Below are 27,696 nucleotides of genomic sequence, written 5' to 3'. Positions count from 1 at the left end.
CTGCCCCATGTTTGTGTGCAGGTGGCCGACAGGGCTGAATTTCTAGGGTCTGGACTTCTCCAGCACAATTGCAAACCGTGTACAGATCAGTTTATCGGCATTTTTGCACAAAATCGACCAGAGGTGAGCACCTGCCTTAACTGGTTTTAGAGGCATCAGTGGAACACAAGCTTGGGTACCGTAGAACAGCCCTGCTCCCACTGTCTGTAGGACCTGGGACAAGAGGAAAACTGGAGACTGTTGGTCCATGCCATCCCCCACTCTCTTGGCTCTGTCCCTCATCAGGGCTGGACATTCCAGCCAAGTTCTATCTACACCCTACCTAGCTGTGCAAACAGTGGCTCCCTGAGCCATGGGGGAAGAAGGATCTGGGGAAGAAGGCCATGCAAACCCTGGAGGTGGGCCTGGGGTTATTTTGAGTCCCGTAATTCCCTGGGGCAAGCAAGTCTAGAAGAACGTGGGGGAGCAGGCTCAACGGGTCAGCTTTATGGATCCCTTGCCTTGTGCGGAGCACTCTCGGCACAGGACCCCGATCAGGGAGCCCCGTGCCTAAGGCCTGAGGGCGGTGCAGCCCTGCTGTCTGCTCTGCGCTCCCCCTTCCCCCCAACCTGTGTGTCTCCACAGTGGATCATTGCGGAGCTTGCCTGCTACACATACTCTATGGTGGTGGTCCCGCTCTATGACACCCTGGGCCCAGGGGCAATCCGCTACATCATCGACACAGGTGAGCCCAGCCGCCCACTCCTGCCCCTGGCAGCCAGCCCCACCTCCTCCTCCCAGCCCTTTTCAGCTTATGCTGATTGTTTGACACTAGTAAGTACTTTGCTTCCGCTCTCAGAGAACGCTGGGGGCTTCCACTTTGGCCCTTGAGTTGGCTTCCTGAGTCCAGCTGTCCCCAGTTGGACTTCACCCAAAGGCTCCTTCCACAGGGTAGGGCTGCCAAGAAGGAGACTCTGTACCAGCCTCCACGTAGGGCTGCCAACCCTCTGAGTTCACTTCAGCTTAAGGAAGATGCTGTGGGGTGGTAAATATCTCAAACAAACCAGGGACGATGGGGGCTGAGCCTGAAGAAAAGGAATGCTTGGAATCTACCCCGGGAGACTCCCTGGTCTTCTGCCCTTGGCTCCATCCAGGCTCTGTGCACTTTCCTCTGGACACAATACATGTCCCACATGGCCTGTCGTATGTATTTATTTACACACAAGCTTATCATGTGGCACACACAGCCCATGGTTCCACTGCCTGCCATGTGCTGCCCACGGTCACAGCCTGTGCCCGCACAGCCTGACTCTCTTGGTGGTCCCTGCAGCCGACATCAGCACTGTGATCGTGGATAAACCTCAGAAAGCCGTGGTTCTGCTGGAGCACGTGGAGAGGAAGGAGACACCAGGGCTCAAGCTGATCATCCTCATGGAACCATTTGAGGAAGCTTTGAAAGACAGAGGGCAAGACTGCGGGGTGGTCGTTAAGTCCATGCAGGCTGTGGAGGTGAGGGTCTGCTTCTGGGCTGTTTCCTGGCCACAGCTGGTTGGCCACTGAGCCAGAGCTGCCGGTTATCTGCCCATCTCATGCCCTAGGATGGGTGTCTTGGGCCATTAGGGTGTGTCAGGGTTCAAACAGGGCAGGCTTCACAAGGGCTGGTGGTGGGTAGTGGGATTGGTACCCACAGGCATCCTCTTTGAGATGGGCTCAGTTATTTGGCACAGTTAGTGACACAGGCACCAACAGGTAGATGGTGGTGCCAGCCTGCCCCAGAGCTATCCCCACAGCCTCCGGAGCCTCCTCATTTCCAGCTAACAGCCAGCCTGTCTGAGCCTGAGGACTGTAGTAAACTTGAGGTCCAGAAGTCTTGGAGAGGTTCTTGCAGTTGTGTCCCAGACCCCCAGCAGCCAGCAGAACCAATTTTCCTTTGCATGGCCTCCGCAGAGATATTAGGCTGGTGGCAGCTTATGGCCTGCTGGAGTGACCCAGGACATCCTCCGGGGCCTCAGGCCTTTTGCTCAGTAGCAGCTGACCCCCACTGTGCCCTCCTGGATCTAGGCCTGTGGGCCCTCCATTTCTCCTCCTGTCTCCCTGTCTGCTCTTAAACGTACCCGCAAAGCCATGGAGGGCCTGTGCCCCTCCATGGCTTTAGGGGCCACACCTAAGCTGGCAGCCCCCATCTGCCCCTCCAGCCCTGACCACTTAGTTGCAAGCCCGGGTCACCTAGCCACTGTGTCTTGAGCATGCGTCTAGACGTACCGTGGGCCCCTCAGGCTGTCTCCCCCTTGTGCATGTGCACAGTGCTTAGCCTCTTCCTGGGCCCCAGGCCGCTGTCTGGGATGCATGGGTGGCCAAGGCCTGGATGTGTATCTGAGGAGAGACCGCTGAGGTGGTGTCTCTGCACGGGCCACATCTGGGCAGGGAGTCTGGGACTCTGGGCTTGCCGCGGGAACAGGGCATACTGTGCTGAGTTTATTTTGATTGATTAGAACTCTCGAGCATTTAAAAACAGTGTTTTCCTCTTCCAGGACTGTGGCCAGCGGAATCACCACGTTCCTGTGGTAAGCTCATCTGCCAGCAGGTTTTGACTGAGCACTATGGTGTCCAGGGCACGTCCTCACAGACTCCCTCGCTGTGCACAAGGCTCAGTAGAGGGGCCAGAGTAGCAGCTCTGTGTTAATAAGCAACTCAGGAAATGTCCCCTTGGGGCACCCAGGACGACCTGGAACGGGAGTCAGACATTGGGAGGGAGATAAAAGGGCCGCCAATGCTGGACACCCTTGGGTCTCCAGTAACTTTTTCTTTGGGAGGTCTTATGTTTTCCCTTTCGATGTAGCAGTCTCTCCCGAGGATGGGATGGACAGGAGCAGCAACAGACTCGGAAGTGGACCCCTTGTAACATCTGCTGTCTTTGTTCATCTTTGCTCTCTGAACTTTTCTGTGTGTCGGCCCCGAGTGATCCTCCCTGGGCTCGAGTCACCAGGGAGGGTCACAGCCCCTGGGAGGGTCTTGTAGAGGCTGTGAGCTTTCTAACCAGGCCTCTTGCCTCCAGCTCCCTCTGCAGCTCAGCTCTTCCCACTCTCACCAGCCTGTGAGCTTTCTCACACACAGGCCTCAGCAGGTCAATCCCTGCTTCCCAGGGCCCTTCACCATGAGTAGCCCCTGGTGTGTCCCCACCTCTACACACTGTGCCCCAGCCTTAGAGACCTGCTCTCTGGCCCCGCAGCATGCTGTCTCTTGTGCCTCTGACAGTGCCCAGGCTGGTTCCTCTCCCAGAATGCCCACCGTCACTTCATCTGGAGAGATCTTGCTTGTCCTTCAGTCTCAACTCATGTCACCTCCTCCGGGAAGCCATCCTCTACATGCAAGTGGTCATGGTGGGCTCCTCCTGGTGACCCCAGGACTATGTGCACAGTGCCAGGGCAAGGGCCTGATGCAGAGCAATCTTAGTGACAGAGTGGGCAGCTCAGTTCTTGGGTTACATTTTCCGTTCCCAAGCCTAAACCCAGACACTTGGGAGAAAGTGGGAAGGAAGGAGGAAGTGGGTCACATTCCCTAGAACGGTGAGATCTTTGATAGAGGCCTAGGTATGGCCACTGCAACCCAATCCCATTAGAATTCAGCTCAGCCTCAAGTAGGCGAGGCAGCAGGAGCAGGTGTGAGGTTGGTGGGACAGATCGACGTCCATGTCCGGTTAGGTTTCCTTGGTTTTTCTTCCTCTTTCCTGGGGACTTGCCTGCTCACCTTTCCAATGACAGCATGCAGGGCCATGCACATGTGCTGACACATGCCTGCACCCTCACACAGTGCACACACGGGGGTGTGCTCAGAGGGGCTGGCTGGTGGAGGAGCCCAGGCTGGGCACACTGGGTCTCTTTAACACACTCCTCTTCTCACCTCTGCAGCCCCCGAAACCCAGTGACCTCTCCATTGTGTGTTTCACAAGTGGCACGACAGGTAAGCAGAGGCTCCTAGCCCACCAGCCAGGGCCACCTGCACCCTTCCCTGGCAGCTTTGGCAGAGTGACTGAGACGTCTCCAGCACCCTCTGTGGGATGGGCTGAGCCTTGTCCTGTGCCTGGCTCCAGACACTGGGTCCTTCCTGCTGCTCCCAGTGGCCAACGTGAGGCAACGTGGGGCAGCTGGAAGTGAATGGACGGTGTGGACTGGGGGTGTCTGGGGTGGGATGGGTGCTACAGACTTCCTGGAGCTGGGGCCAGAGGTGGGCTGGGCAGCTGGGTCACGTCATTACTCTGAGGAGGGGCTCTCACTCCTCAGCTTTCCTGCCCCTGCCTGGACTTTGTGTCAGGGACTGGGGAAGGAGTGTGGGATTTGGTGTCTGAGAGCCTGGTTTTAAGTCCCACCTCCACCACTTGCCGGGGGGCCATGAGCCAGTCCCTTAACCCCCCAGCCACCACTGTCCCCAGTTTCTTTCTTTCTTTCTTTTTTTAATATTTATTTATTTGGCTGTGCCGGATCTTAGTTGCGGCACACAGGATCTTCAGTTGCAGCATGAGGGATCTAGTTCACTGACCAGGGATAGAACCCGGGCCCCCATGCATTGGAGCACGGAGTCTTAACTGCTGGACCACCAGAGAAGTCCCTGTCCCCAGTTTCTTACCTGGGTGGTTAAAGGTGCCAAGTTGGAGGTGGGAAAGTGCGTGAAAGGGCAGTGCAGATGATCTGGGGCAAGATCATCTGCACAGATGATCTATGCCGTGGGCAAGGCTGTCAGGGAGAGAAAATGATGCAGTCCATGCCCAGTGCTGACAGAGGAACACGTGCATCAGTGTCAGTGTGAACAGCCAAGGAAGGCTTCCTGGGGGAGGCAGAACTCACCTGAGGACTACAGGCACAGTACTTTGCAGCCTGCAGTGGCCCGTTCACCCTATCACTGTGTCACTGGGGCCTCAGCACGACCTGTGAGGCAGGTGGGGTGGAGACTATCCAAGGGGGCACCAACAGCAATTGGAGGCAGAGGCTTGTGCCCTGTTCTCCCATTTCACAGCCCAGTGCTCTCCCCACTGCTGCCTCTTCATCTCATCTGATGACTCGGGAAGTCACTTGCCCTCGGCCTGAAGGGGCAAGAAGGTTCCAGCCTGTTTTCCAGACCTAGGGCTGGCCTACCTTGATGATAGCTCTTGATGGGCAGTGACCTGGAGTTCCCCACGCCTTCCACAGATGGAGCCTCCAAGGCAGTTGGCAGATCCTTGACCAGCCCCGCAGGCAGGATAATCCTTGTGGGTAGATCACGGTAAACATGATGTTATTGAATCAGAGTGGGTTTTTGCCATTAACTCAAGTGGGTCTGAGAATTTCCACCTGACTGCTAAACCCTGTCAGGAGAGAAATAACACAGCCTTTGCTTTCCAGGAGCTGACATCCAGAGCCAGCCCAGAATTCAAAAATGCCCTTCAGGTTTTTGTTGCTTTTTGTCAAGAGTTTCACAATGTGAAATTTTGGTGACATGTCCCTCCACCCTGGGTTTGGGGGCAGGTCACTACTGCGGCCTTTAGCTTTGGACCCTTGCTGTTCAAGAGTGCCCCCTGGCTTTTTTTTTTTTTTAAACATCTTTATTGGAGTATAATTGCTTTACAATGGTGTGTTAGTTTCTGCTTTATAACAAAGTGAATTAGTTATACATCTGTTCCCACATCTCTTCCCTCCTGCGTCTCCCTCCCTCCCACCCTCCCTTTCCCACCCATCCAGGTGGTCACAAAGCACCGAGCTGATCTCCCTGTGCTATGCGGCTGCTTCCCGCTAGCTATCTATTTTACGTTTGGTAGTGTATATATGTCCATGCCTCTCTCACTTTGGCACAGCTTACCCTTCCCCATCCCCATATCCTCAAGTCCATTCTTTAGTAGGTCTGTGACTTTATTCCCATCTTACCCCTAGGTTCTTCATGACCTTTTTTTTTTTTTTTAGATTCCATATATATGTGTTAGCATACGGTATTTGTCTATCTCTTTCTGACTTACTTCACTCTGTATGACAGACTCTAGGTCCATCCACCTCACTCCAAATAACTCAATTTCGTTTCTTTTTATGGCTGAGTAATATTCCATTGTATATAGATGCCACATCTTCTGAGTCAGTTAGTCACAGCTGCTGCCCCTGGATCTGGAAAAGAACTTGATGATGCAGAAATGTGTTGTTGCCTAGCTGCAGAGGGCAGGCCTCATGTCCAGTGCTTTTTCAGACCATGGAGTCTCAATTGGAAGCTGAACCATCCTGCCCAGGCTCTATGTGGTGGAAGCAGAATGTATGGAGGCTAGAAAACAGGTTGTGATTCGGTGCCCAAACCTCTCACTCCAGCGGTGTGGCTGGTGCCAGGGCAGAGCTGGGGGAGTGAGCAGGCCTCTTACCTGACGTTACCCTGCTTGGCTGCACGTGTGGATTTCCTTGGCATTAGCCTAAGCCTGTGCTGTGCCTCTGGTAGCCATCCTCTTGTCCAGCACATCACAGCTGTGGATACAGCTTACCTTCCATGATAAGTGTCCTGGCCTCAGCTTCATCAAGAGCCACATCGTTCTTTCAGTGAGGAAAGATGGAAAATATGATCTGAATCTGACATTTGAATCATGATTCTGGTGGGATCATTCTGGGAAGATTTTTCTCTTGATGTGTGATGGAAACATCTGTGGAAATTCCCAGAATAGGCCAGTGCTTTAGAGCCACTAGTTAGGCCAAGAAGGCCCTGGAGGAGGTGAGAGCTTGGGGTTTGTCTGTACTCAGGGATGGCTAATGGGTGGGTGTGTGGTTGGTTGTTCGTTTCAGAATAACCATCAGCTGCACTGAAGTCAAGCTGCCCTCTCCAAATAAAAGATAATTTGTAGGTATAACGTAGCCCAGTCTGGGGACTTGGGCCCCACGAATGATAGTTCAGATGTATCTTTATGCGTTCATGTGCTACCCTCCCTTCCTAGAGAAGAAAATACAGTGGTCTTTTATTTTATTATTTATTTATTATTTATTTACTTATTTTATATATTTTTGGCTGCATTGGGTCTTAGTTGAGGCATGCGGGATCTTCACTGAGGCATGCGGGATCTTTCGTTGTGGTGCGCAGTCTCCTCTTTAGTTGTGGCATGCGGGTTTTCTCTTCTCTAGTTGTGGCGCACAGACTCCAGGGCACGTGGGCTTAGTTGCCCTGCGGCATGTGGGATTGAACCCACGTCCCCTGCATTGTAAGGCAGATTCTTTACCACTGGACCACCAGGGAAGTCCCTACAGTGGTCTTTTAAAACATATCCTTCTTAGTCTATGGGTTTTTAGCATTCTTTTTCTAATTTATGTAGATTCATTCATTCAGCTCATTTATTGAGCATCCACTATGCATCAGACCTAGTGTTGGAGGCTGAGGACACAGGGATGGACAAGACACGACCCTGCCCTCATGAGCACACAGCTCATGTCATGAGGCAGTTCACTGCCTCGAGGGTCTGCATCCCAGGGTACATGGAGTGCTAGGCCACCCAGAGGTCAGGACAGCGGGACAGAAAGGATTTCAAATCTAAGCAGAGTCTTGAAGGATTGGCAGCTGGAGGAGAAGAGGAGGAAGGGCATTCTCAGCAAAGGGAACAGCATGTGCAGAGGACCAGCGGCAAGAAAGAAAATGTTTCTTTGAGGGAGAGTCGACTGAGGAAAAGAGAGGTCTGGTTGCAGGGCCTGGGAACCCTGACAGGAGAGGAATGATGGGGGTAGGAGTTCCAAATAAAGGCTGAGCAGGAGCAGCCAGAGAGGCTAGGGGAGAATAGAACCTGTCAGCATTGTCGATGGCTAAGCTGTACCCATAGGATGCTGCCACAAAAACACCTGCTGGTGCTCCTGAGACAGGGGAGGTTGGAAGCAGAAACTGATTATGGTGGACTGAGGAGTGGATGGGAGGTAAGGATGTCAACTCAGCAAGTGTGGACAATTCTTTTTTTTTTTTTTTTTTTTTTTTTTTTTGGCGATACGCGGTCCTCTCACTGTTGTGGCCTCTCCCGTTGCAGAGCACGGGCTCTGGACGTGCAGGCTCAGCGGCCATGGCTCATGGGCCCAGCCGCTCCGCGGCACGTGGGATCTTCCCAGACCGGGGCACAAACCCGCGTCCCCTGCATCGGCAGGCAGACTCTCAACCACTGCGCCACCAGGGAAGCCTGACAATTCTTTTAAGAAGCTTGGCTGTGTCACCAAAAGGCATGCTCCATAATGTTCCCAGCAACACGATTTGAAAAGTCAAAGTCTGGAAACAACTCAAATGACCCTTCAGCAATAGAATGGTATATCTACAAATAGAAAATTATATACCTTAATGTTGAGCAAAAGAAAAAAGGCACAAAATATTGTATGATTTTTTTTTATAACAAAGTGAATCAGTTATACATATACATATGTTCCCATATCTTTTCCCTCTTGCGTCTCCCTGCCTCCCACCCTCCCTATCCCACCTGTGGTCACAAAGCACCGAGCTGATCTCCCTGTGCTATACAGCTGCTTCCCACTAGCTATCAGTTTTACATTTGGTAGTGTATATATGTCCATGCCACTCTCTCACTTTGTCCCAGCTTACCCTTACCCTTCCCCGTGTCCTCAAGTCCATTCTCTAGTAGGTCCGTGTCTTTTTTCCTGTGCTGCCGCTAGGTTCTTCATGACCTATTTTTTTTTTTTTTTTTTTAGATTCCATATATATGTGTTAGCATACGGTATTTGTCTTTCTCTTTCGGACTTACTTCACTCTGTTTGACAGACTCTAGGTCCATCCACCTCACTCCAAATAACTCAATTTTGTTTCTTTTTATGGCTGGGTAATATTCCATTGTATGTATGTGCCACATCTTCTTTATCCATTCATCTGTCGATGGACACTTAATGTTGCTTCCATGTCCTGGTTACTGTAAATAGTGCTTCAGTGAACATTGTGGTACATGACTCTTTTTGAATTATGGTTTGCTCAGGGTATATGCCCAGGAGTGGGATTGATGGGTCATATGGTAGTGCTATTTTTAGTTTTTTAAGGAACCTCCATACTCTTCTCCATAGTGGCTGTATCAATTTACGTTCCCACCAACAGTGCAAGAGGGTTCCCTTTTCTCCACACCCTCTCTAGCATTTATTGTTTGTAGGTTTCTTGATGATGGCCATTCTGACTGGTGTGAGGTGATAGCTCATTGTAGTTTTGATTTGCATTTTTCTAATGATTAATGATGTTGAGCACTCTTTCATATGTTTGTTGGCATTCTGTATATCTTCTTTGGAGAAATGTCTATTTAGGTCTTCTGCCCATTTTTGGATTGGGTTGTTTGTTTTTTTGATATTGAGCTGCGTGCACTGCTTGTGAATTTTGGAGATTAATCCTTTGTCCATTGCTTCATTTGCAAATATTTTCTCCCATTCTGAGAATTGTCTTTTTGTCTTGTTTATGGTGTCCTTTGCTGTGCAAAAGCTTTGAAGTTTCATTAGGTCCCATTTGTGTATTTTTGTTTTGATTTCCATTTCTCTGGGAGGTGGGTCAAAAAGGATCTTGCTGTGATGTATGTCATAGAGTGTTCTGCCTATGTTTTCCTCTAAGAGTTTGATAGTGTCTGGCCTTACATTTAGGTCTTTATTCCATTTGGAGTTTATTTTTGTGTATGGTGTTAGGGAGTGTTCTAGTTTCATTCTTTTACATGTACCTGTCCAGTTTTCCCAGCACCACTTATTGAAGAGGCTGTCTTTTCTCCACTGTGTATTCTTGCCTCCTTTATCAAAGATAAGGTGACCATATGTGCGTGGGTTTATCTCTGGGCTTTCTATCCTGTTCCATTGATCTATATTTCTGTTTTTGTGCCAGTACCATACTGTCTTGATTACTGTAGCTTTGTAGTATAGTCTGAAGTCAGGGAGCCTGATTCCTCCAGCTCTGTTTTTCTTTCTTCAAGATTGCGTTGGCTATTTGGGGTCTTTTGTGTTTCCATACAAATTGTGAAATTCTTTGTTCTAGTTCTGTGAAAATGCCAGTGGTAGTTTGATAGGGATTGCATTGAATCTGTAGATTGATTTGGGTAGTATAGTCATTTTCACAATGTTGATTCTTCCAATCCAAGTACATGGTATATCTCTCCATCTATTTGTATCATCTAATTTTTCTCAATGTCTTATAGTTTTCTGCATACAGGTCCTTTTTCTCCTTAGGTAGGTTTATTCCTAGGTATTTTATTCTTTTTGTTGCAATGGTAAATGGGAGTGTTCCTTAGTTTCAGTTTCAGATTCTTTGTTGTTAGTGTAGACGAATGCAAGACATCTCTGTGCATTAATTTTGTATCCTGCTCCTTTACCACATTCATTGATTAGCTCTAGTAGTTTTCTGGTAGCGTCTTTAGGATTCTCTATGTATAGTATCATGTCATCTGCAAACAGTGACAGCTTTACTTCTTTTCTGATTTGTGTTCCTTTTATTTCTTTTTCTTTTCTGATTGCTGTGGCTAAACCTTCCAAAATTATGTTGAATAATAGTGGTGAGAGTGGGCAGCCTTGTCTTGTTCCTGATCTTAGTGGACATGGTTTCAGTTTTTCACCATTGAGGATGATGTTGACCATGGGTTTGTCATATATGGCCTTTATTATGTTGAGGTAGGTTCCCTCTGTGCCTACTTTCTGGAGGGTTTTTATCGTAAGTGGATGTTGAATTTTGTCGAAAGATTTTTCTGCATCTATTGCGAGGATCATATGGTTTTTATTCTTCAATTTGTTAATATGGGGTATCACATTGATTGATTTGCATATATTGAAGAATCTTTGAATTTCTGGGATAAACCCCACTTGATCATGGTGTATGATCCTTTTAATGTGCTGTTGGATTCTGTTTCCTAGTATTTTGTTGAGGATTTTTGCATCTATGTTCATCAGTGATACTGGCCTGTAGTTTTCTTTCTTTGTGACATTTTTTAAAAAATTAATTTATATATTTTTTATTTTTGGCTGCATTGGGTCTTTGTTGCTGTGTGCAGGCTTTTTCTAGTTGCGGCAAGTGGGGGCTACTCTTCGCTGCAGTGCACGGGCTTCTCATTGTGGTGGCTTCTCTTGCTGTGAGGCACGGGATCTAGGTGCCCAGGCTTCAGTAGTTGTGGCACACGGGCTTAGGTTCTCCATGGCATGTGGGATCTTCCCGGACCAGAACTTGAACCCGTGTCCCCTGCATTAGCAGGCGGATTCTTAACCACTGTGCCACCAGGGAAGCCCCCCTTTGTGACATCTTTGTCTGGTTTTGGTATCAGGGTGATGGTGGCCTCGTAGAATGAGTTTGGGAGTGTTCCTCCCTCTGCTATATTTTGGAAGAGTTTAAGAAGGATAGGTGTGAGCTCTTCTCTAAATGTTTGATAGAATTTGCTTATGAGGCCATCTGGTCCTGGGCTTTTGTTTGTTGGAAGACTTTTAATCACAGTTTCAATTTCCGTGCTTGTGATTGGTCTGTTTATATTTTCTAGTTTTCCTGGTTCAGTCTTGGAAGGTTGTGCTTTTCTAAGAATTTGCCCATTTCTTCCAGGTTGTCCATTTTATTGGCATAGAGTTACTCATAGTAATCTCTCCTGATCCTTTGTAGTTTTGTAGTGTCAGTTGTTACTTCTCCTTTTTCATTTCTAATTCTATGATTTGAGTCTTCTCCCTTTTCTTCTTGGTGAGTGTGGCTAATGGTTTATCAATTTAGTTTATCTTCTCAAAGAACCAGCATTTAGTTTTATTGATCTTTGCTATTGTTTCCTTCAAGATTCCTTTTTAACACACCATTCCCACCACCACCTATTGTTCCTTCTGCAGACTCCATATCCAGTTTCTGGGATTTATTGTTTTTTTTTGCAGCCACGGCCTTCTTCACCTTTCTTTTTGGGACCCCTCCCTCCCAACCCCCCAGCCCGGGAACATGATTGGGCTTTTGAAGCAATCTCATTAGTGGCTGAGTTAGCTTGGGTTTCAGATTGGAGATGGGAGAGAGGACCCCTCATTTCTCCCCTTTTGATGGGCTGTAGCACTCAGCATAGCTCTCTTGCCAAAGAAATCCTTCTCACAAATTCTTCCTCATTCATTCATATTCTCTCTCCCCCACCCCCACCCCTTTCTTATGGAGGTGAAATTCATATAGCATAAAATTAACCATTTTAAAGTGAAAAATTCAGTGGCATTGACTATAATACTCTCTTAACCTCAACTCAGCCCTCTTTTTAACCTCTTTCTGGGTGAGGGTTGCAAAGTTAACATTTTGGTTTATTTGATATTTCTTGGGTAAATTCTGCACATGGTCTAGCCCCTCACTTTTGGAGTTTCACAGCTGTTGTATCTTCTGCCTCAGTGGAAACTTCTAATTTAATGTCTTTTGTACATGGCTGTGTCCTTAGACCTTATAGAGCCCTATGAGGTGGGTGTCATTGTCCCTATTTTATAGGTTAGGAAACTGAGAGAGGAAAAATGACTTACCAGTGTTACACTGCCAAGGAGGGGCAAGGCCAGGATTTGAGCCTGCTCAGGTCTGTCCAGCGGCAGTGGCAGTGCTGTATCCACGTTGACATGAAATGGTGGCCAACAGCCTCCCTCCACAGCCTGCTGTGCCTTCTGTCCCCACCTGGTCTCTGTCCTCTGAGCCATCCTAGCAGCCCTGGGCTTCCTCATGAGCAGCAGTGAAAGGTCATGTCAAGACAAAGCAAGAATATCTATGTCCCATCTCTGCCAGTGAGCAGGCAGGAGGGCTGCCCCAGCAGTCTGGACCTCCGGCCTGGCCTGAGCTGGGGCCTTTCCAGGTGCTGGATGCAGCGAGGAAGTCCTCTGCCAGCACAATTGACTGCTGGATTCTGGACACTAGAACTGCTCAGGCCCAGAGAGTGGCATAGTTTACTGGGTATATGTGTAAGGAGACTGGAGGCCAAGAGCCTGTGCTCCTTGAGGAAGGCAGAAGGGAAGGTGCAGGCCAACCCATCAGTCCTGAGGCACTCCTTGAGGCGCTTGAGGTGACTCCAAGCTGTGTCACCTGCCTTCTGGTCTCAAGCACCTGGGAGCCTCAAGATGGGCTTCAAGTGTCTACAGAATGAAGGTCCCTGACACAGCATTCATCTGCCTGGGACTCTGAAGGCGGCTGTGGACGAAGGCCAGAGGTTTGCGTGGACAGCTCTGGGTGTCTGGGACTGGTGACTCCGGTGCTGTTCTCAAGGAGTGGCCCTTGAGCTTCCCACTAATTCTCCTTCTTGCTCTCTCCTTTCAGGGAACCCAAAAGGTGCGATGCTCACCCATGGGAACGTGGTGGCTGATTTCTCAGGCTTTCTGAAAGTGACAGAGGTGAATAAAGTAGACTCACCAATGCAGGTGTCTCTCAAGGACACCCTCGAGCCTCAGAGGTTTTTTGGGTTTTCTTTTTTTTTCCCTGATACAATCTGGGCTGCCTTTCACAGGCAGGAGTTTCTGTTCTCATTAGAGCAACCTCACATTCACAGATACTTTTAACCCCAAACACTGAAATGATCCATACCTGGTAAATATTCAGTTGATTTCTGAGAGTGCTCAGATCCCAGAAAGAAAAACGTGGAAACCTATCTTTCATTTTTAACTTCAAATATTAAGATACCTGTGGTTTTACGTATACCTTTATTTAAAAGTAATCCTTAATAACTTGTTTTTCCAAGTAGGTCAGGGTTTAATTCAGTCATTTTGTGTTTAAGGACTACTAGAGTCTGAGAAACAATGGCAACTGCTAATTTATAAAACTGTACTTAAAAAAGGTAAATCTAAAATCAAAAAAGCTTGATAACTTGGCCTGACAAAAACATGTTAGCACTTTTTAACCGGCTAAGAAAGAAGGACCTTTTTCCACAAGTGGTGAGTATCTGAATGTCCTACACTTTCCTAAAGGAGAAAGGAATGTACCTTTTCCTATATAAATTAAGCTTTTTCTCTACTGTGGAGAAAATCGCTATCCACATTTATGCCAGATGGCATTATGGAGCATATGCCCATTTGTTATATATTTTGGTGGAAAACCGTGAGACACTGTTGGTAGCTGAGCCCAGACCAGAAGCCATGAGCAAGGTCCCCTGGGCTTGTCCAAACTCGTCCAAAAGCCAGCCCAGGAGACTGAAGACCTCTGTAAAAGGGCGGAGGGCAGGGAACTCAGCCAAGGAGAGCTCATCCCTGAATGGGGCCCCCTGGCCAGGGCAGCCCCTGTCCCTGAGGTCAGACCCATCCTGGAGAGTGGGGTCCCTCTTGGCCATCCGCTTTAAGGCCATGTTCCCAGGCTGTAGCTTACGAGGCCTGGTTCCACCCACCACACCTCTGTCCGGGGCACGTACCCCAGCCCCAGTAGGCATAGACCTAGGGTTCTCTTGGCCCCTTTCTCTCGAAGGAGGACCAGAAAATGCCAACAGGCTGAGACCCTCTGAATCGCTGTCCGGGTGGCCCAGGAAAGCTGGTGAAGTGGGGCCTGAGGCAGATCCTGCAGCTGTGGGGAGGGAGAGGCGTGCCGGTCTGGCGCGAAGACTGAACGAGGTGCAGGCCCTCCCGGAGGAGACTTCCCTGCGGAGCTCGACTCTGCTGGTTTATGTGTGCTTCAGTTGGCTCTTTGCTTCTGCAGATAACCTAGACCGACTGGCGCTTCTACCTAACACTCCGCTTCCTACACTGCCCTGTCTCTCTGTCTCTCTCTCTCTTTTCTTTCTGCGCCTCCCATCTTCCTCTCTCTCCTCTCTCTCTCACTTTTCTCTCGCTGTCATCTCACCTCTCTCTCTGTCCCCCCTTCCCCACTGCCCTTCCCCTCTTCATGTTTGCCCCTCCAGGTCATTTTCTCTTTATTGTTTTATGACTCTCTTGTCGTCTTCCTGTCAGTGTTTCTTTCCTTTCTGTCTCCCATGCCCGGCACCTGCAGAAAGTGATCTTTCCGAGACAGGACGATGTGCTCATCTCCTTCCTGCCTCTGGCTCACATGTTTGAGAGAGTCATCCAGGTAAGACGCCCGCCTGACTGACCGGGCCTTGCCTGGGCTCCTTCTGTTTTCTTACAGAGTCAGTGGGCTCCCACTTGTGCGGATGTGCACATTTCCTATTTGCCTTTAGCACACATGTTTGAGCGAATGGTGCAGGTAAGGCCCTGGCTTCAGGGAGGCACAGTCTGAGCCCAGAACCCAGAACCCTAGCAGGGTGTCACACTTGTCACTGGCAGCTTGAAGTAAAACTAAACTGGCCTGTCCTCGGAAGGTGCCACAGGGGTCAGAGGGGTCAGAGGACCTTGGACCCCCTGATCTGTCCCTCCTGTGAGCACTGCTCCAGGGAGGACCCAGGCCTGCTTGTCTTACTGTGGACACATCTTGGCTGAGAAAGGCCCCAGCTGCTCAGAGAGCATTGCAGCTCTGCAGAAGTGCTTTACCATTCAAGCTCTGTACAGTATGGCTCCATTTATGGCCCAAACACCTATATTCTGTAACTTTCATCACTCACTAAACTCCTAAAAAAGGAGACAAGACAGTGAAGTTGAAAGGAGAGTCAAACTATCATGGCCCCTCAGGCTGTGGATGGGACTGGTGTTATGGTTGGACCTGGGACAGGCCTTGTGGGGACACAGAGAGAATGGAGGAGTCCTCCTGAGGTTGTAGGGACAAAGAATTATCCGTGTGTGTCACTTAAGGGACCAGCCTGTGCATAAACTATCTCCTAAGCCTCTCCCGTTTTGCCTTGGGGGAGGTCTGGTACACTAGGGCGTGCTTTCAAGCTTTCCAGACCTGGATTCGCATGCCAGCAATTACCGTGAACTAGTTTTGGGACTCTAGGCAAATCCCTTTCTTTACCTCTGTGACCGTTGCATTCCTCATCTGTAAAACAGATTAGAAATCCTGTTTCCTGTATAGAATAGCTCTGAGCATGACAGAAAGGAGCCCCTGGCATACTCTTAGTCCCATTAGCAACCAGCCAGGCTCTGCCTTGGCCTCCCACCGCCAACATTAGCAGCACCTCCAGTACTTGTGGGCACTGCATACCCTTCCAGAGTTGCCGAGATATCCCTGGGGAAGACCACAGGCGCTCTGAGACCTGGAGCGGACACACCGATAGGGTGTTGTACAGCTCAGAGACTGAGTCCTCGGGGAGGCCCCTGTCCAGGCTTTGGGAGTAAGCTTGAAGGGGCAGGCACCAGTGAGACTGGCTGCTCTGGCATCTCCCAAAGGCTCAGGATTCCACCCTGTCTCCTGCTTCTTCTCTCCATGTCTGAGTGGGACTTGGTGGGGACGGGTGTGTGTGTGTGGGGGTGTCACCTCTAATGGCTTCCTTCAGTGTCCCAAGGCAGCAGCCAGAGCTGGGTGAGGGGTGTCACCGGCACCCTCCGTGTGGGGCAGAGCTTTGGACAGCTCTGGATTACAGCCAGGAGTGACTGCCCTGAGGGACTCCTCCCTTCCTGTCCACTTCTTCCAGTCTGTCGTCTACTGCCACGGAGGGCGTGTCGGCTTCTTCCAGGGAGACATCCGCCTCCTCTCAGATGACATGAAGGCTCTGTGTCCTACCATCTTCCCTGTGGTCCCACGACTACTGAACCGCATGTACGACAAGGTGAGCTCCGCGGGGAGTCTCTGGCCAGGCTGAGCAGCTGCATATCTGCTTGTTTGGACAGAGGCTGGAGCCCCAGGCAGGCTTTCTACACCACCAGCCCCAGGTCCTGGAAGTTGCCTCTTCTCTTGTATTCCCTGACTCTCACCCCTCCTTCTCCTGTTTTCTTCCTATTCTCCAAAACCCTGGTTGGGAGATTTGGGGGGGAGGGCTTCTTTCCCAACAACGTGCCTGGGCCTTGGTAGCGTTAACCTTTAGCTGGATGTCACACATTCAGTGACCTCCTGCAGGGGCAGAAATAGAGTGTGGCTTCTCTGCTGGCCAATCTAGGCCTTCTTCCTGGGGGTGTATCTAGAGGTGGGACCTGCAGTCTTTACAGCTGTTTCCAACTTCTGTTCCTCAGATCTTCAGCCAGGCAGACACATCATTAAAGCGCTGGCTCCTGGAATTTGCAGCAAAGCGTAAACAGGCTGAGGTCCAGAGTGGAATCATCAGGAATGATAGTATCTGGGATGAACTCTTCTTTCATAAGATTCAGGTAAGAAAACGAACAAGTGATGTTAGAGTGGCACCCAAGTGTCCAATGGGTGACCTTACAGAAGAATTAGAGAAGTTCATCCCAATGGTGTGTAATCTTATAAAACGGTAACTTTTTGCTAATGAAATCAAAGTTTAAGCTACCACTGAAATTTTAAAGGACCCATTTTTGTTCATTGGAGATGTGTTATATTTGCCAAAGGCAACCAGCAAGAAGGACTCCTGGAAAGTAAGTTCCTTGACCTCTATAGGCAGTAGGGCAGCTTTGCCCTTGGGTAGTCAGATTCACCAAGCAAGCAGCTCTTGGGGCTCGAAGATTCTCTTGCCCCTCCCTGTAGCCTTGGCCACGGTGGCTTTCCAGTAGCACAAGGTTCTAGCCAGATGACCAAGAATCTTCCTTTCCCTCCATGTTTCCCATCTCTTCAGCCTCTCCTAAACCAAGCTGTTTATGAATTACTCATTCCTGTCTGTCTCCTCACTAAAGTTTTAAAGCTGTGCATTACTCAAAGAACTTGTAGTTAATTTGTACCAGTACTCATTTTTCCTTACTACTCTATTTTTAGCTATGAAAACTAATATTTAAAATCTCTTGGCTCAACTTACAGAAACAAAGTGTTTAAAAAATTCTTTGACCTCTGCAGTGCATAGTAAATAGCTCATGGCATTGATTTAGAAATGAAAAAAGGCCATGCCATTAAGGTGGAAGTGGGAAGAAATTGTCCTCAGTAATTGTTTTGGATGCTTGCAAATGATGGGAGAGTGAGGGAACAGCTGTGTATTTTAAGAAAGGGAGAACCAAAATTATAGAATGCCACACAGATTAATGGCCCTTATCTCAAAATACATAAAAGAATTGGCCATATTGTGGGTTGGATTGCAAAGCTGATTGGGCTGATTCATTTGGAAGAAGGGGGCTTCCTCAGCTCATGTGTTGTACAGCCTCAGGCGGCCTCTCTGATCCCAACCCTAGGGTCCAGGTAGGGTACAGCTGCTGAACGTTGATGTTAGGTGAGGCCCAGGTGAGCTACACTCCACTTGCCACAGCACAGACTCTGGCAGGTTCTTCTCTCTTCCCACAGGCCAGTCTTGGCGGGTGCGTGCGGATGATTGTTACTGGAGCGGCCCCCGCGTCACCAACGGTCCTGGGATTCCTCCGGGCGGCTCTGGGGTGCCAGGTATTTCCTTTATGTGGCCTTCCCTGGGGGCAGTGGGATGAGTGTTAGGACAGGGCAGGAAACCCATTATACCCTCTACTGTACAGAGAAATATTCTGGGGGCAAGATCTTTGTGGAATAAAAGCTCCCTTCTCTGAAGATGTAAAAAGCCCAGGGTCACTGAAAGCCAAGATAACCTTGTGACATTGTGCAAAGCCCAGGTGTGTATCCACTCTGGGAGAAAACTGTATATGGATCATCAGTGTGCTGGAGAACCTGTCCCACACCTGTACCAGCATCTCTGCATTCTCCAGCCTGCAGACTCTTTCCCAGCCCAGAGAAGGAGCACGAGGGAGGGGGGTAAAAGTTCATTTGTGTGTTTTTATTTGATTCAGTAGGTTTTGTCATTGCTAAAAAAATTCATTTCTTTATTTATCCATTCAATTAATGTTTGTCAGGTTCCTACTTATGCAGACTATAGTAACATAGTTGTGACTGGTGGGTTTTAAGTAAAGTAGGCACAACTACTTCATAAATGTGCATGCTTAAAATTTTATCCTTTAGAAGCCGTGGGCTTCTTGGGAATTCCCTGGCGGCCCAGTGGTTAGGACTCAGTGCTTTCACTGCCGTGGGCTCAATCCCTGGCTGGGGAACTAAGATCCTGCAAGCCGCCAAAAAAAAAAAAGGAAGGAAAAAAGAAGCCAGGGGCTTCTTACGCTGACTTCCTGTTCTACACCAACATGAGCTGACCACTCCTAAAGGCAGCTCTCCCACATGGTCTATTCATGCGAGCACATGGGGCTCTGAAGGGGAATATCTTACAGAGACAAAACCTTTATTGGATTTTAAAATGTTTGTCTTTAATACATATTATTCAAATTAGAAATAGAGTCAGTGGTTGAAAATAGGTTAGAAGTCTTTATCCCAAACCATATAACCTTATCTACTAAGTGTCTGTGGTTAAAAATAGCATTTCTTCCAAGCAGAGTAGCTATACCTGTTGTCTGTGTTCAGTTTCTACTGAAGGTACCTACTTCCAGAGCACCTCCCCTCCCACCGTCCCCAGCATGGAGCAGCCAGATGCTCCGTGAGAGGTTAGCTGGCTGAAAAGGGCAGCCAGCTATCTGCAGGCAGGTGGGCACCTACAGTATGGTTTCTGTGTTTTGCTTGAAGGTTTATGAAGGTTATGGCCAAACTGAGTGCACAGCTGGATGTACCTTCACTACACCCGGGGACTGGACATCAGGTAGGATTGGCTGGAGATGTGGGAATGAGTTAGAACAGCAGGCTCTAAAACTTCCTCATGGAAAGTATATTTACATAGGAAACAGCAGAAGAAACAGAAGAAAAACAATGATGGTAGTTTTGTCTGTGTTGTGGCATTATGGATCTGTTTCTTTTTGTTACATATTTTTGTATTTCCTACTATATTTTGTATTTTCCTATTTCTTTTATAAATAAATAGAAGTTATGTTAAAAAAAAGTAGTAGATCACAAAATACAGCTCCAGGTAGAAAAATCTTATGATATCAATATATTGGATTTTATAGTTTCTAAATATCACACAGTCTTGCTTACAGTCATTTCAGAATGAAAGAAGCAGGCTGTGAATTGGATATGATTTAGGAAGGAGAGGCAAGTTTATAGCAGCCAGTGCGCTGTTTCTTGAAGAGCCATTTCAGAGGCTCTCTGGAACTATGGTCTCCTGTGATAGCAACATCTAAAAGGCAATGGCAACCTCAGAAAGGAGCAGCTACTATCCACACCCTCATTCTGAAGGGACCTATCTTTCAGGGCAGGGAGGAAGCAGTAGGTAGCCCATGTATTGGCTGTCACTAAACTTAGACCAAATACAATCATCTGAAAAACATTCAGCAAAAGAATTCTTCAGGATACCAACTTCCTCTGTGAGCCTGGAGCCACGCTTCACGCTTAAGTTTGCTCAACTACAAACTAGAAAATTTGGGATGATGTGCACAGAAAAGAAATATGCTTAGTAGTGTAATACTATTTTCAGAGCACCTTGAGGTAGTCAGCAGAAACATGATAGGTGGATTCTAAATTGAAATCACATTTGGCAAAGTCAGGTACAGAAGTTTTATCTCCTTAAACTCTAGCTGAATCAAGCCTATCTTGTATGTGAAGTTTTTGATCTCCCTACCACTGGCACCTTTACTACACGGACCATTTTCTGAGGTCCTGGCTCATTAACTTTGTTCTTGTTACTGCGATCATATTTACTGATCATTTACATGTATACCCTTCCTTTGGACACTTTCTTCCCTCTTATGATGTCCTGCATTTTCCTATGTGAGGCTTTTGAGGTTTTACCTTTTTTATGCATCCTTACCATAAAAACTTGCAAAGGTTATTGAGTATGAGAGGATCGGTATCTTTGTACAATATTATAAAAGATTTGGCGGTCTCTCATTTAAAAGAGAAACGAAAGTGTCACAGCCTGCTTTTTGTTTATGTGGCTCACTTTATTTCAGGACCTTGGCCAGCATCTGCTTAAAAATCCTGCGCCTTGCCAGTGAATTGTGTAACCACCACAATTACTAGAAAATGACTTAGATGTAGTTTTGTGGTGGGAGTATATAAGACCAAGAAAATTTGCAGTCTTATTTGAGGGGGTGGGGTGGCGAGTTGCCTCATCCTTATTTTCCATTTCAACAGTCTGGTGACTGGAAGAAAAAGCAATAATGACTATATTTTATGATCCCCAAACCAAAACATATGATCTGATGATGGGGAAAGTGTTTTAATATAAAAAATCCTGACTGTTTGGTTGGTGTGGGTATGAGCCTCCCCAGAGACCCTGTACAGGTTGACTCTGGGCCATGTAAGCCTGGCCGGCTGTTTAAGAATCAGATGTAAAACAAAGGCCCAGCAGAGGTTGGCCTCTCCTTTCTCCAGAACTTTGTTTTATCATCAATGCTTGCTTGTGACAAACGCCCATCTAGAGGTGTATTGCTTTCCATCCACGATTCCCCACTTTGACCACTTGAGGGGTTTCACATGGCGTGGAGCATCTTCAGTGCTGAAATTGATCTGAACACTGACAAATGCACATTGTCTGGTGTTCTAGGACACGTAGGAGCACCTCTGCCCTGCAATCATATCAAGCTCGTGGATGTCAAGGAACTGAACTATTGGACCAGCAAAGGAGAAGGAGAGGTAAACTTGAGCATTTAACCATTCATGTTTGTGGATGCTCTACATGTAGCGAGGAAAAGAAAAAAAAATGGAAATGGAATTGTTTTCCTTTCACCCTATGTGTAAAGTCATTTTATATTATTGATTAATTTGACTCAACTGAATTGAGCATTTTCTCTCCTGTTTATGAAGTAACCAACCCTCAAGGCTGGGACTGGGCTGGTCCAAAACAAGATTTGGGATTCGCAGACTGTTTTAAAAATCCATTTTTTTCTTAACTGGCACGGCTTGTTGCTGTGTATCTGTGCAGGCAGAAACATGACCATTTGCAAATAGGCCAGATGGGATAGATAGAGCTGTGGGACATTAAATGCAACAACATTTGCATTATAGGGATCCCAGAAGGAGAAGAGAGAGAGAAAGGACCTGAGAAAATATTTGAAGAGATTATAGTCGAAAACTTCCCTAGCATGGGAAAGGAAATAGCCACCTAAGTCCAGGAAGCACAGAGAGTCCCAGGCAGGATAAACCCAAGGAGAAACATGCCGAGACTGTCGGCATGTTTTGTCAGTAATCAAACTGACAAAAATTAAAGACAAAGAAAAATTATTGAAAGCAACAAGGGAAAAATGACAAATAATATTCAAGGGAACTCCCATAAGGTTAACAGCTGGTTTCTCAGCAGAAACCCTACAAGCCAGAAGGGAGTGGCATGACATATTTAAAGTGATGAAAGGAAAGAACCTACAACCAAGATTACTCTACCTGGCAAGGATGTCATTCAGATTTGATGGAGAAATCAAAAGCTTTACAGACAAGCAAAAGCTAAGAGAATTCAGCACCACCAAACCAGCTCTACAACAAATGCTGAAGGAACTTCTCTAAGTAGGAAACACAAGAGAAGAAAAGGACCTACAAATACAAACCCAAAACAATTAAGAAAATGGTCATAGGAGCATACGTATCGATAATTACCTTAAACGTGAATGGATTAAATGCTCCAAGCAAAAGACACAGGCTTGCTGAATGGATACAAAAGCAAGACCCATATATATGATGTCTACAAGAGACTCACTTCAGACCTAGGGACACATACAGACTGAAAGTGAGGGGATGGAAAAAGATATTCCATGCAAATGGAAATCAAAAGAAAGCTGGAGTAGCAATACTCATATCAGATAAAATAGACTTTAAGATAAAGAATGTTACAAGAGACAAAGAAGGACACTACATAATGACCAAGGGATCAATCCAAGAAGAATATATAACAATTATAAATATATATGCACCCAACACTAGGAGCACCTCAATACATAAGGCAATTGCTAACAGCTATAAAAGAGGAAACTGACAGTAACACAATAATAGTGGAGGACTCTAACACCTCACTTACACCAATGGACAGATCATCCAGAAAGAAAACTAATAAGGAAACACAAGCTTTAAATGACACAATAGACTAGATAGATTTAATTGACATTTACAGGACATTCCATCCAAAAACAACAGATTACACTTTCTTCTCAAGTGCACATGAAACATTCTCCAGGATAGATCGCATCTTGGGTCACAAATCAAGCCTTGGTAAATTTAAGAAAATTGAAATCATATCAAGCATCTTTTCTGACCACAATGCTATGAGATTAGAAATCAATTACAGGGAATGAAACGTAAAAAACACGAACCCCTTAATACCTTGCCATAGGGAATTTTCTTAATGCCAAGTGACCCTTGTAACCTTTCCTTCAGATTTTATGTGTCAAGTTTATTGCTTCATGTGGGTGTTCTTCTTCTGTCTGTTGGCTTCTCTTCTGCCTGGAGCCTGGCTACTCAATGTGTGGTCCATGAACCAGCAGCATCTGTATTACCTGGAAGCCTCTTAGAAATGCAGATGCACTGTCCCTGACTTCCTGACCAGAATCTGCATTTCACCAAGATCCCCAGGTGGTTGCACTTTAAATTTAAGAAACATTCTGTTCCCACTGCCTGTACAAAGGGCATCATTATATACAACAGAGGAAGGAATTAATTTAATGGCTATTAATATGTCACTCATTGCTTAGTGATGGATTTTACCAAGACAGCACCAGGCCGTCTCCCCGGGACTGTAGTGTATGGGTGTTTGCTTACTTAGTGGATTTTGCATGAGTCCATCCAGGATCTTTTCCACCAGGGAGGGGGAACTTCTGAAGGTAATAAATCTCCATCCCTGGGGCCTTCGAGTGAAAACTCCTGAGCCGCTGGAAGCTTAGAACTGTCACCTGTAAGATTTATTTTTTAATCTTGGCTTGAAGTCCTCTCTGACGTTATTGCTGTTTTGCACTTTATACTTGTTTTTTTCTAAAATAAGTTTGGAATCATGGTGGAGATAGCTTGATAGCCCCACAAGAAAGTATAAAATTCTCCCTTGAGAACTGACAACAAGCACATCAACCATGGATCAGTTTGTTTAATCTTTCAAGTCCCCTAAAGCAACCTTTCCTGTGAAAGGTGGAAACATGCCAGCAGCTTTAAAAGATCAGAAATGCTTTCTTTCCTTGCTTGTTAAACGTGACGCATTTCTGACCCAGATACTCTTTTCAAACTTTACACTTCTGATGGATTTTATAGCTCTGGAGAGAAACAGATTCCTTCAAAACTAAATAAAGAATTTATCCAAGAGCTCTAATTTAAAAGTTAAAAGATTTTGAAGCACTAAAAGATACAGAAAGAACAATCTGTGCTCTAGTGTTTAATGACACAAAATAAAATACCTTTAACATTTTGTATTAAAAAGTAAAAAAAAAAAGTACTTTTCGAATCATCTTTCATGTTGAACATTCTACATACTCAGAATGTGGAATGCACAGCTACATGAGATTATGTACATTCCATAAATATTTACATACTGATGTGAGTCATTACTCTGAGTCATTACATACTGAGTCATTACTATGACTCAGTCATTACATACTGAGTCATTACTATGAAATAAATCATATGCACACATTTTAAGAAGACTACTATTGTTTCCTAAAAGAGTATATGTAGGTGCATCCCCTCATCTACAAAATTAACCACTACAACATATTTGAATCTTCCCTTGCTCCTCCAGACTTTCATTCCCCTAGTTATTACCCTGCGTTTATTAAACCAATCTTTGTATTGTTTTTCTTTGTAATCTATCATGTATGTAGGTAACTTTAAACAATAAATTGTCTTGTGTTGCCTTGCTTTTAACTTTATAAATAGGATATTCCTGCATACATTCTTGTGTGACTTGCATTTTTTTTGTTCTACATTAGTTTTTGAGGTCCAGCCATGTAGATATGAATAGCTAATCAGTTTTCATGGCTGTATGCTTTTTGATGCATATTATACCATGTTTTACACACCTCTTTCACCATTTTATGTTAATAGACATTTTGATTGTGCCCATTTTTTATTATAAAAATGCTATAAATATTGGTACAGCTGCTAAGAACCATCTTGCCAGTGATTTTTAAATTTTCCTTATGCACAAACTATCTGACATTCCTAACAAGTACAGTCAATTTAGTGAAACAACAGTCAGTATCATGGTTTTAGTGGCACACTCCAATGGTTAAGATGAATGAATGCTCGAGAACCCAGTTGTCACACTGGTTGTGCACATAGACCCAGCCGTTGGCTCCACTAATATCTATGAAAGGACCCTAGAGCTCTAGAGGAAATGTGTTGAAAAATGTATAAGGAGCCTTTCTTGTGTATTTTCATAAAATTGTGCTGATGTGCAGGCTGTCTTGTTAATATAGTTTCCAAGAAGAAAGTGTCCCTAAGATGAGTGGAATTACAAAGTTTAAACATTCCATGAGACAGTATAATGACTTTTCTTCATTAGAAATTTCCTACTTTTCTGATGTAATTCTGTGTTGTCACTGAGTGGCAAAAACAGAACTTGGAGTCACAGCACTTTCTTCCTAACCAATGTATAAATTTAGAGTGACCTCTATACGCATGGCTATAAATATCCAGTTGATTCCTACAGAACAGTTTCAGCCACTGAGTCAAACGAACTTAGTCAACTGTACGTTTTATATCGACACAGCAGCATCTTTTTTTCCTAGAGAAAGAATATATACTATTTTAAAAATTCAGGTAATGCCTTTGCCAAACTAAAACAAACAAAACCAAAACACACTAATTTACTCATGTTAAATAAAAAGGTGGATACTATTTTTACTCAAGGAAAACCAGAAGAGGCAGGTCTAGGACCAACAGGCATGGAGTTCTGATTCTCAATAGATTTATTATAGTCACAAGTTTTATGCACATGTAGAACCCTTGCTCAGGGCCCCTTTGTCTCCATAATTCATTGGACGTTCCAGCCCTGTTCTGGGTAAAGTAGGACAGGTCAGCTACAGCTTGAGTGGAAGCTCTACCCTGAAAACTCCAATGTCTGGGTAATTATTCAATCCAAAGAGTAGCTTATGTCAGTATCTGTTTACTTATCTTTTTGATTAGTGTCTGACAGTACCAGAATATGTGTGATGTTGACATGGAAGTGAACTTCATCCAATCCATGCTTTCTAGCAATATTTGGACTAATAAAGCCAGTGTTCCTGGGTCAACTAGGTGAAAGCCAGTTAATGATATCTGATTTTTCACAGAAAACAATACCCCGTGTTCTGAAATACTCCTTGACCAGGTTTCCTTCCCATTACTGGTTTTCCTAATGGATAGTCAACTGCAAGTTTCCAATTATCATTATATGATCAGTCAGATTTCGTTGCAATGCTTCACTGTAAAAGCAGACTAGTACAGCTTGTTCATTCCATGGGAGTAGATAGGAAAGCTGAGTGCCTGGTCATGAAGCAGGGGGCTCAAGCACCTCTGGTAGAATCAGCCAGCTTTCAGTATCTGATGAGACCCCATCCAGTGTCACAAAGCAGCGCATACCGAAAGCCGCAGTGTTCCTGAGGAAGAAGGGACGGCAGAGAGGTAGTTGGAGAGGACACTGCTTGAGAGAAGGCAGGAGACAGGTGAGAACGCTGGCGGCTATTCCTGTCCTCTCTTTCCATCACTGTAGTTTCCACAGTGGATTTCCTGAGGGATAGTGTACATTTTTCTACACATGCCTCGTGACAGCCTCATATCAGGATTCCTTATGCTGTGGGCTGAGAGAAACCGGGCATTTGTCCCTACAGATCTGTGTGAGAGGACCAAATGTGTTCAAAGGTTACTTGAAAGATCCGGAGAGGACAAAGGAGGCCCTGGACGACGACGGCTGGCTTCACACTGGAGACATTGGGAAGTGGCTGCCAGTATGTATGTTTGGAACCGTGGGCCTCCACACATGTTGGTGGTGGGGGTGTGTATAATCTGATTCACTCCAAGGCAGGAGTCTTTATATCCACCCTGACAAGTAATCATTCCAGAATACCTCTGGGAAATGGGAGTTCTTCCTTACCTTGCCCCCAGAGCCTCCTCCTGCATCCTCCTGATGAAGGTGACAGGGATCTTCTGGGAGCGTAGAACTGGAGTTTGAGGCCTACCCCCTACCCTTAAGAGGTTTCCAGGAAGAGATCTGACAGCGTTCTGGAATCCGATGGGTGAAGTACAAGGAGCATGGGGCTCGTAACTCTGGGAGATCTGACGAAGGCAGGGCCTGGGAGCCCATGGACACTGGCCGCCAGCTGACAGGTGGCACTGAGCAGTGTGAAGAGCTTGGAGCTGGGCAGGAGGATGCTGGCGTTCCTTTGTCTCTGCTAGCAGCTGCTCTCGTGACCTTGAGCAAAGCTTCATCCCTCTCTGGGGCTCTGTATTGACTCAGTTATAGAATAAGAAAGTAAGGCTACATGGCATTCTTTAGCGGTGGCCCCCAACTTTTAGCCAAAACCAGTAGTGGTGCCTCATTCTGTCATTTGTAAAATGGAGGTGATAACATTGCTTACCTGTATGGTCGTTGTTGTAAGGAACAAATGAGATTATACCTGTAAAGCCCTTAGCACAATACCTGGCACACAGGAGATGCTTAGATGGAAACTATGACCAGAAAAGAACTATGTAACTGAAACCAAGAGCCTCCACCTGCAGCAGCCCACCCCAGGAAACCTTTCCTGTGTCTCTGGGAGATTGCTAAGATTTTGGGTGGAGTTCTGAGATGTTGAATTTATTGGACAGGTGAATGGTGTTAAGCCCTCCAGGGGCCCTCTGGACTGGTGAGCTGATTTGCCCCTGCTTGGAACTGCGCATTTCACTTTGAGACACCCTCACTCTTGCAGCAGACATGGATGTATCCCTGGGCCAGGGACTATGCTCAGGGGAGAGACACATCTTTAGACAGTTCCCAACCCAGTGTGATGGGCATGAGATGAG

General features: G+C 46.5%; 1 protein-coding gene across 6 annotated transcripts in view; it reads left to right on the top strand.

Annotated features, from left to right (window-relative positions):
* ACSL6 (acyl-CoA synthetase long chain family member 6) overlaps positions 1–27,696 on the top strand; it is a 65,721-nt gene that overhangs the window by 22,793 nt on the left and 15,232 nt on the right. For all 6 annotated transcript variants that reach the window (XR_009539567.1, XM_060143531.1, XM_060143533.1 and 3 more), the window contains 13 exons: positions 22–123; positions 625–724; positions 1,310–1,488; positions 2,511–2,543; positions 3,888–3,939; positions 13,195–13,268; positions 14,848–14,925; positions 16,382–16,516; positions 16,917–17,051; positions 18,130–18,225; positions 19,378–19,450; positions 21,293–21,381; positions 26,526–26,642. Coding sequence is in view for 5 of the 6 variants with exons in the window: in XM_060143531.1 (XP_059999514.1) it covers positions 22–123; positions 625–724; positions 1,310–1,488; positions 2,511–2,543; positions 3,888–3,939; positions 13,195–13,268; positions 14,848–14,925; positions 16,382–16,516; positions 16,917–17,051; positions 18,130–18,225; positions 19,378–19,450; positions 21,293–21,381; positions 26,526–26,642 (1,263 nt within the window). In the remaining variant the exon portion in view is untranslated. The remainder of the gene's footprint in view (positions 1–21; positions 124–624; positions 725–1,309; positions 1,489–2,510; positions 2,544–3,887; positions 3,940–13,194; positions 13,269–14,847; positions 14,926–16,381; positions 16,517–16,916; positions 17,052–18,129; positions 18,226–19,377; positions 19,451–21,292; positions 21,382–26,525; positions 26,643–27,696) is intronic.

Source organism: Lagenorhynchus albirostris, chromosome 3, assembly GCF_949774975.1.
Source record: "Lagenorhynchus albirostris chromosome 3, mLagAlb1.1, whole genome shotgun sequence".
Classification (NCBI taxonomy): Eukaryota; Metazoa; Chordata; class Mammalia; order Artiodactyla; family Delphinidae; genus Lagenorhynchus; species Lagenorhynchus albirostris.
The sequence above is the reverse complement of the archived record's forward strand: the minus strand, read 5'-3'. Positions and strand labels throughout refer to the sequence as shown.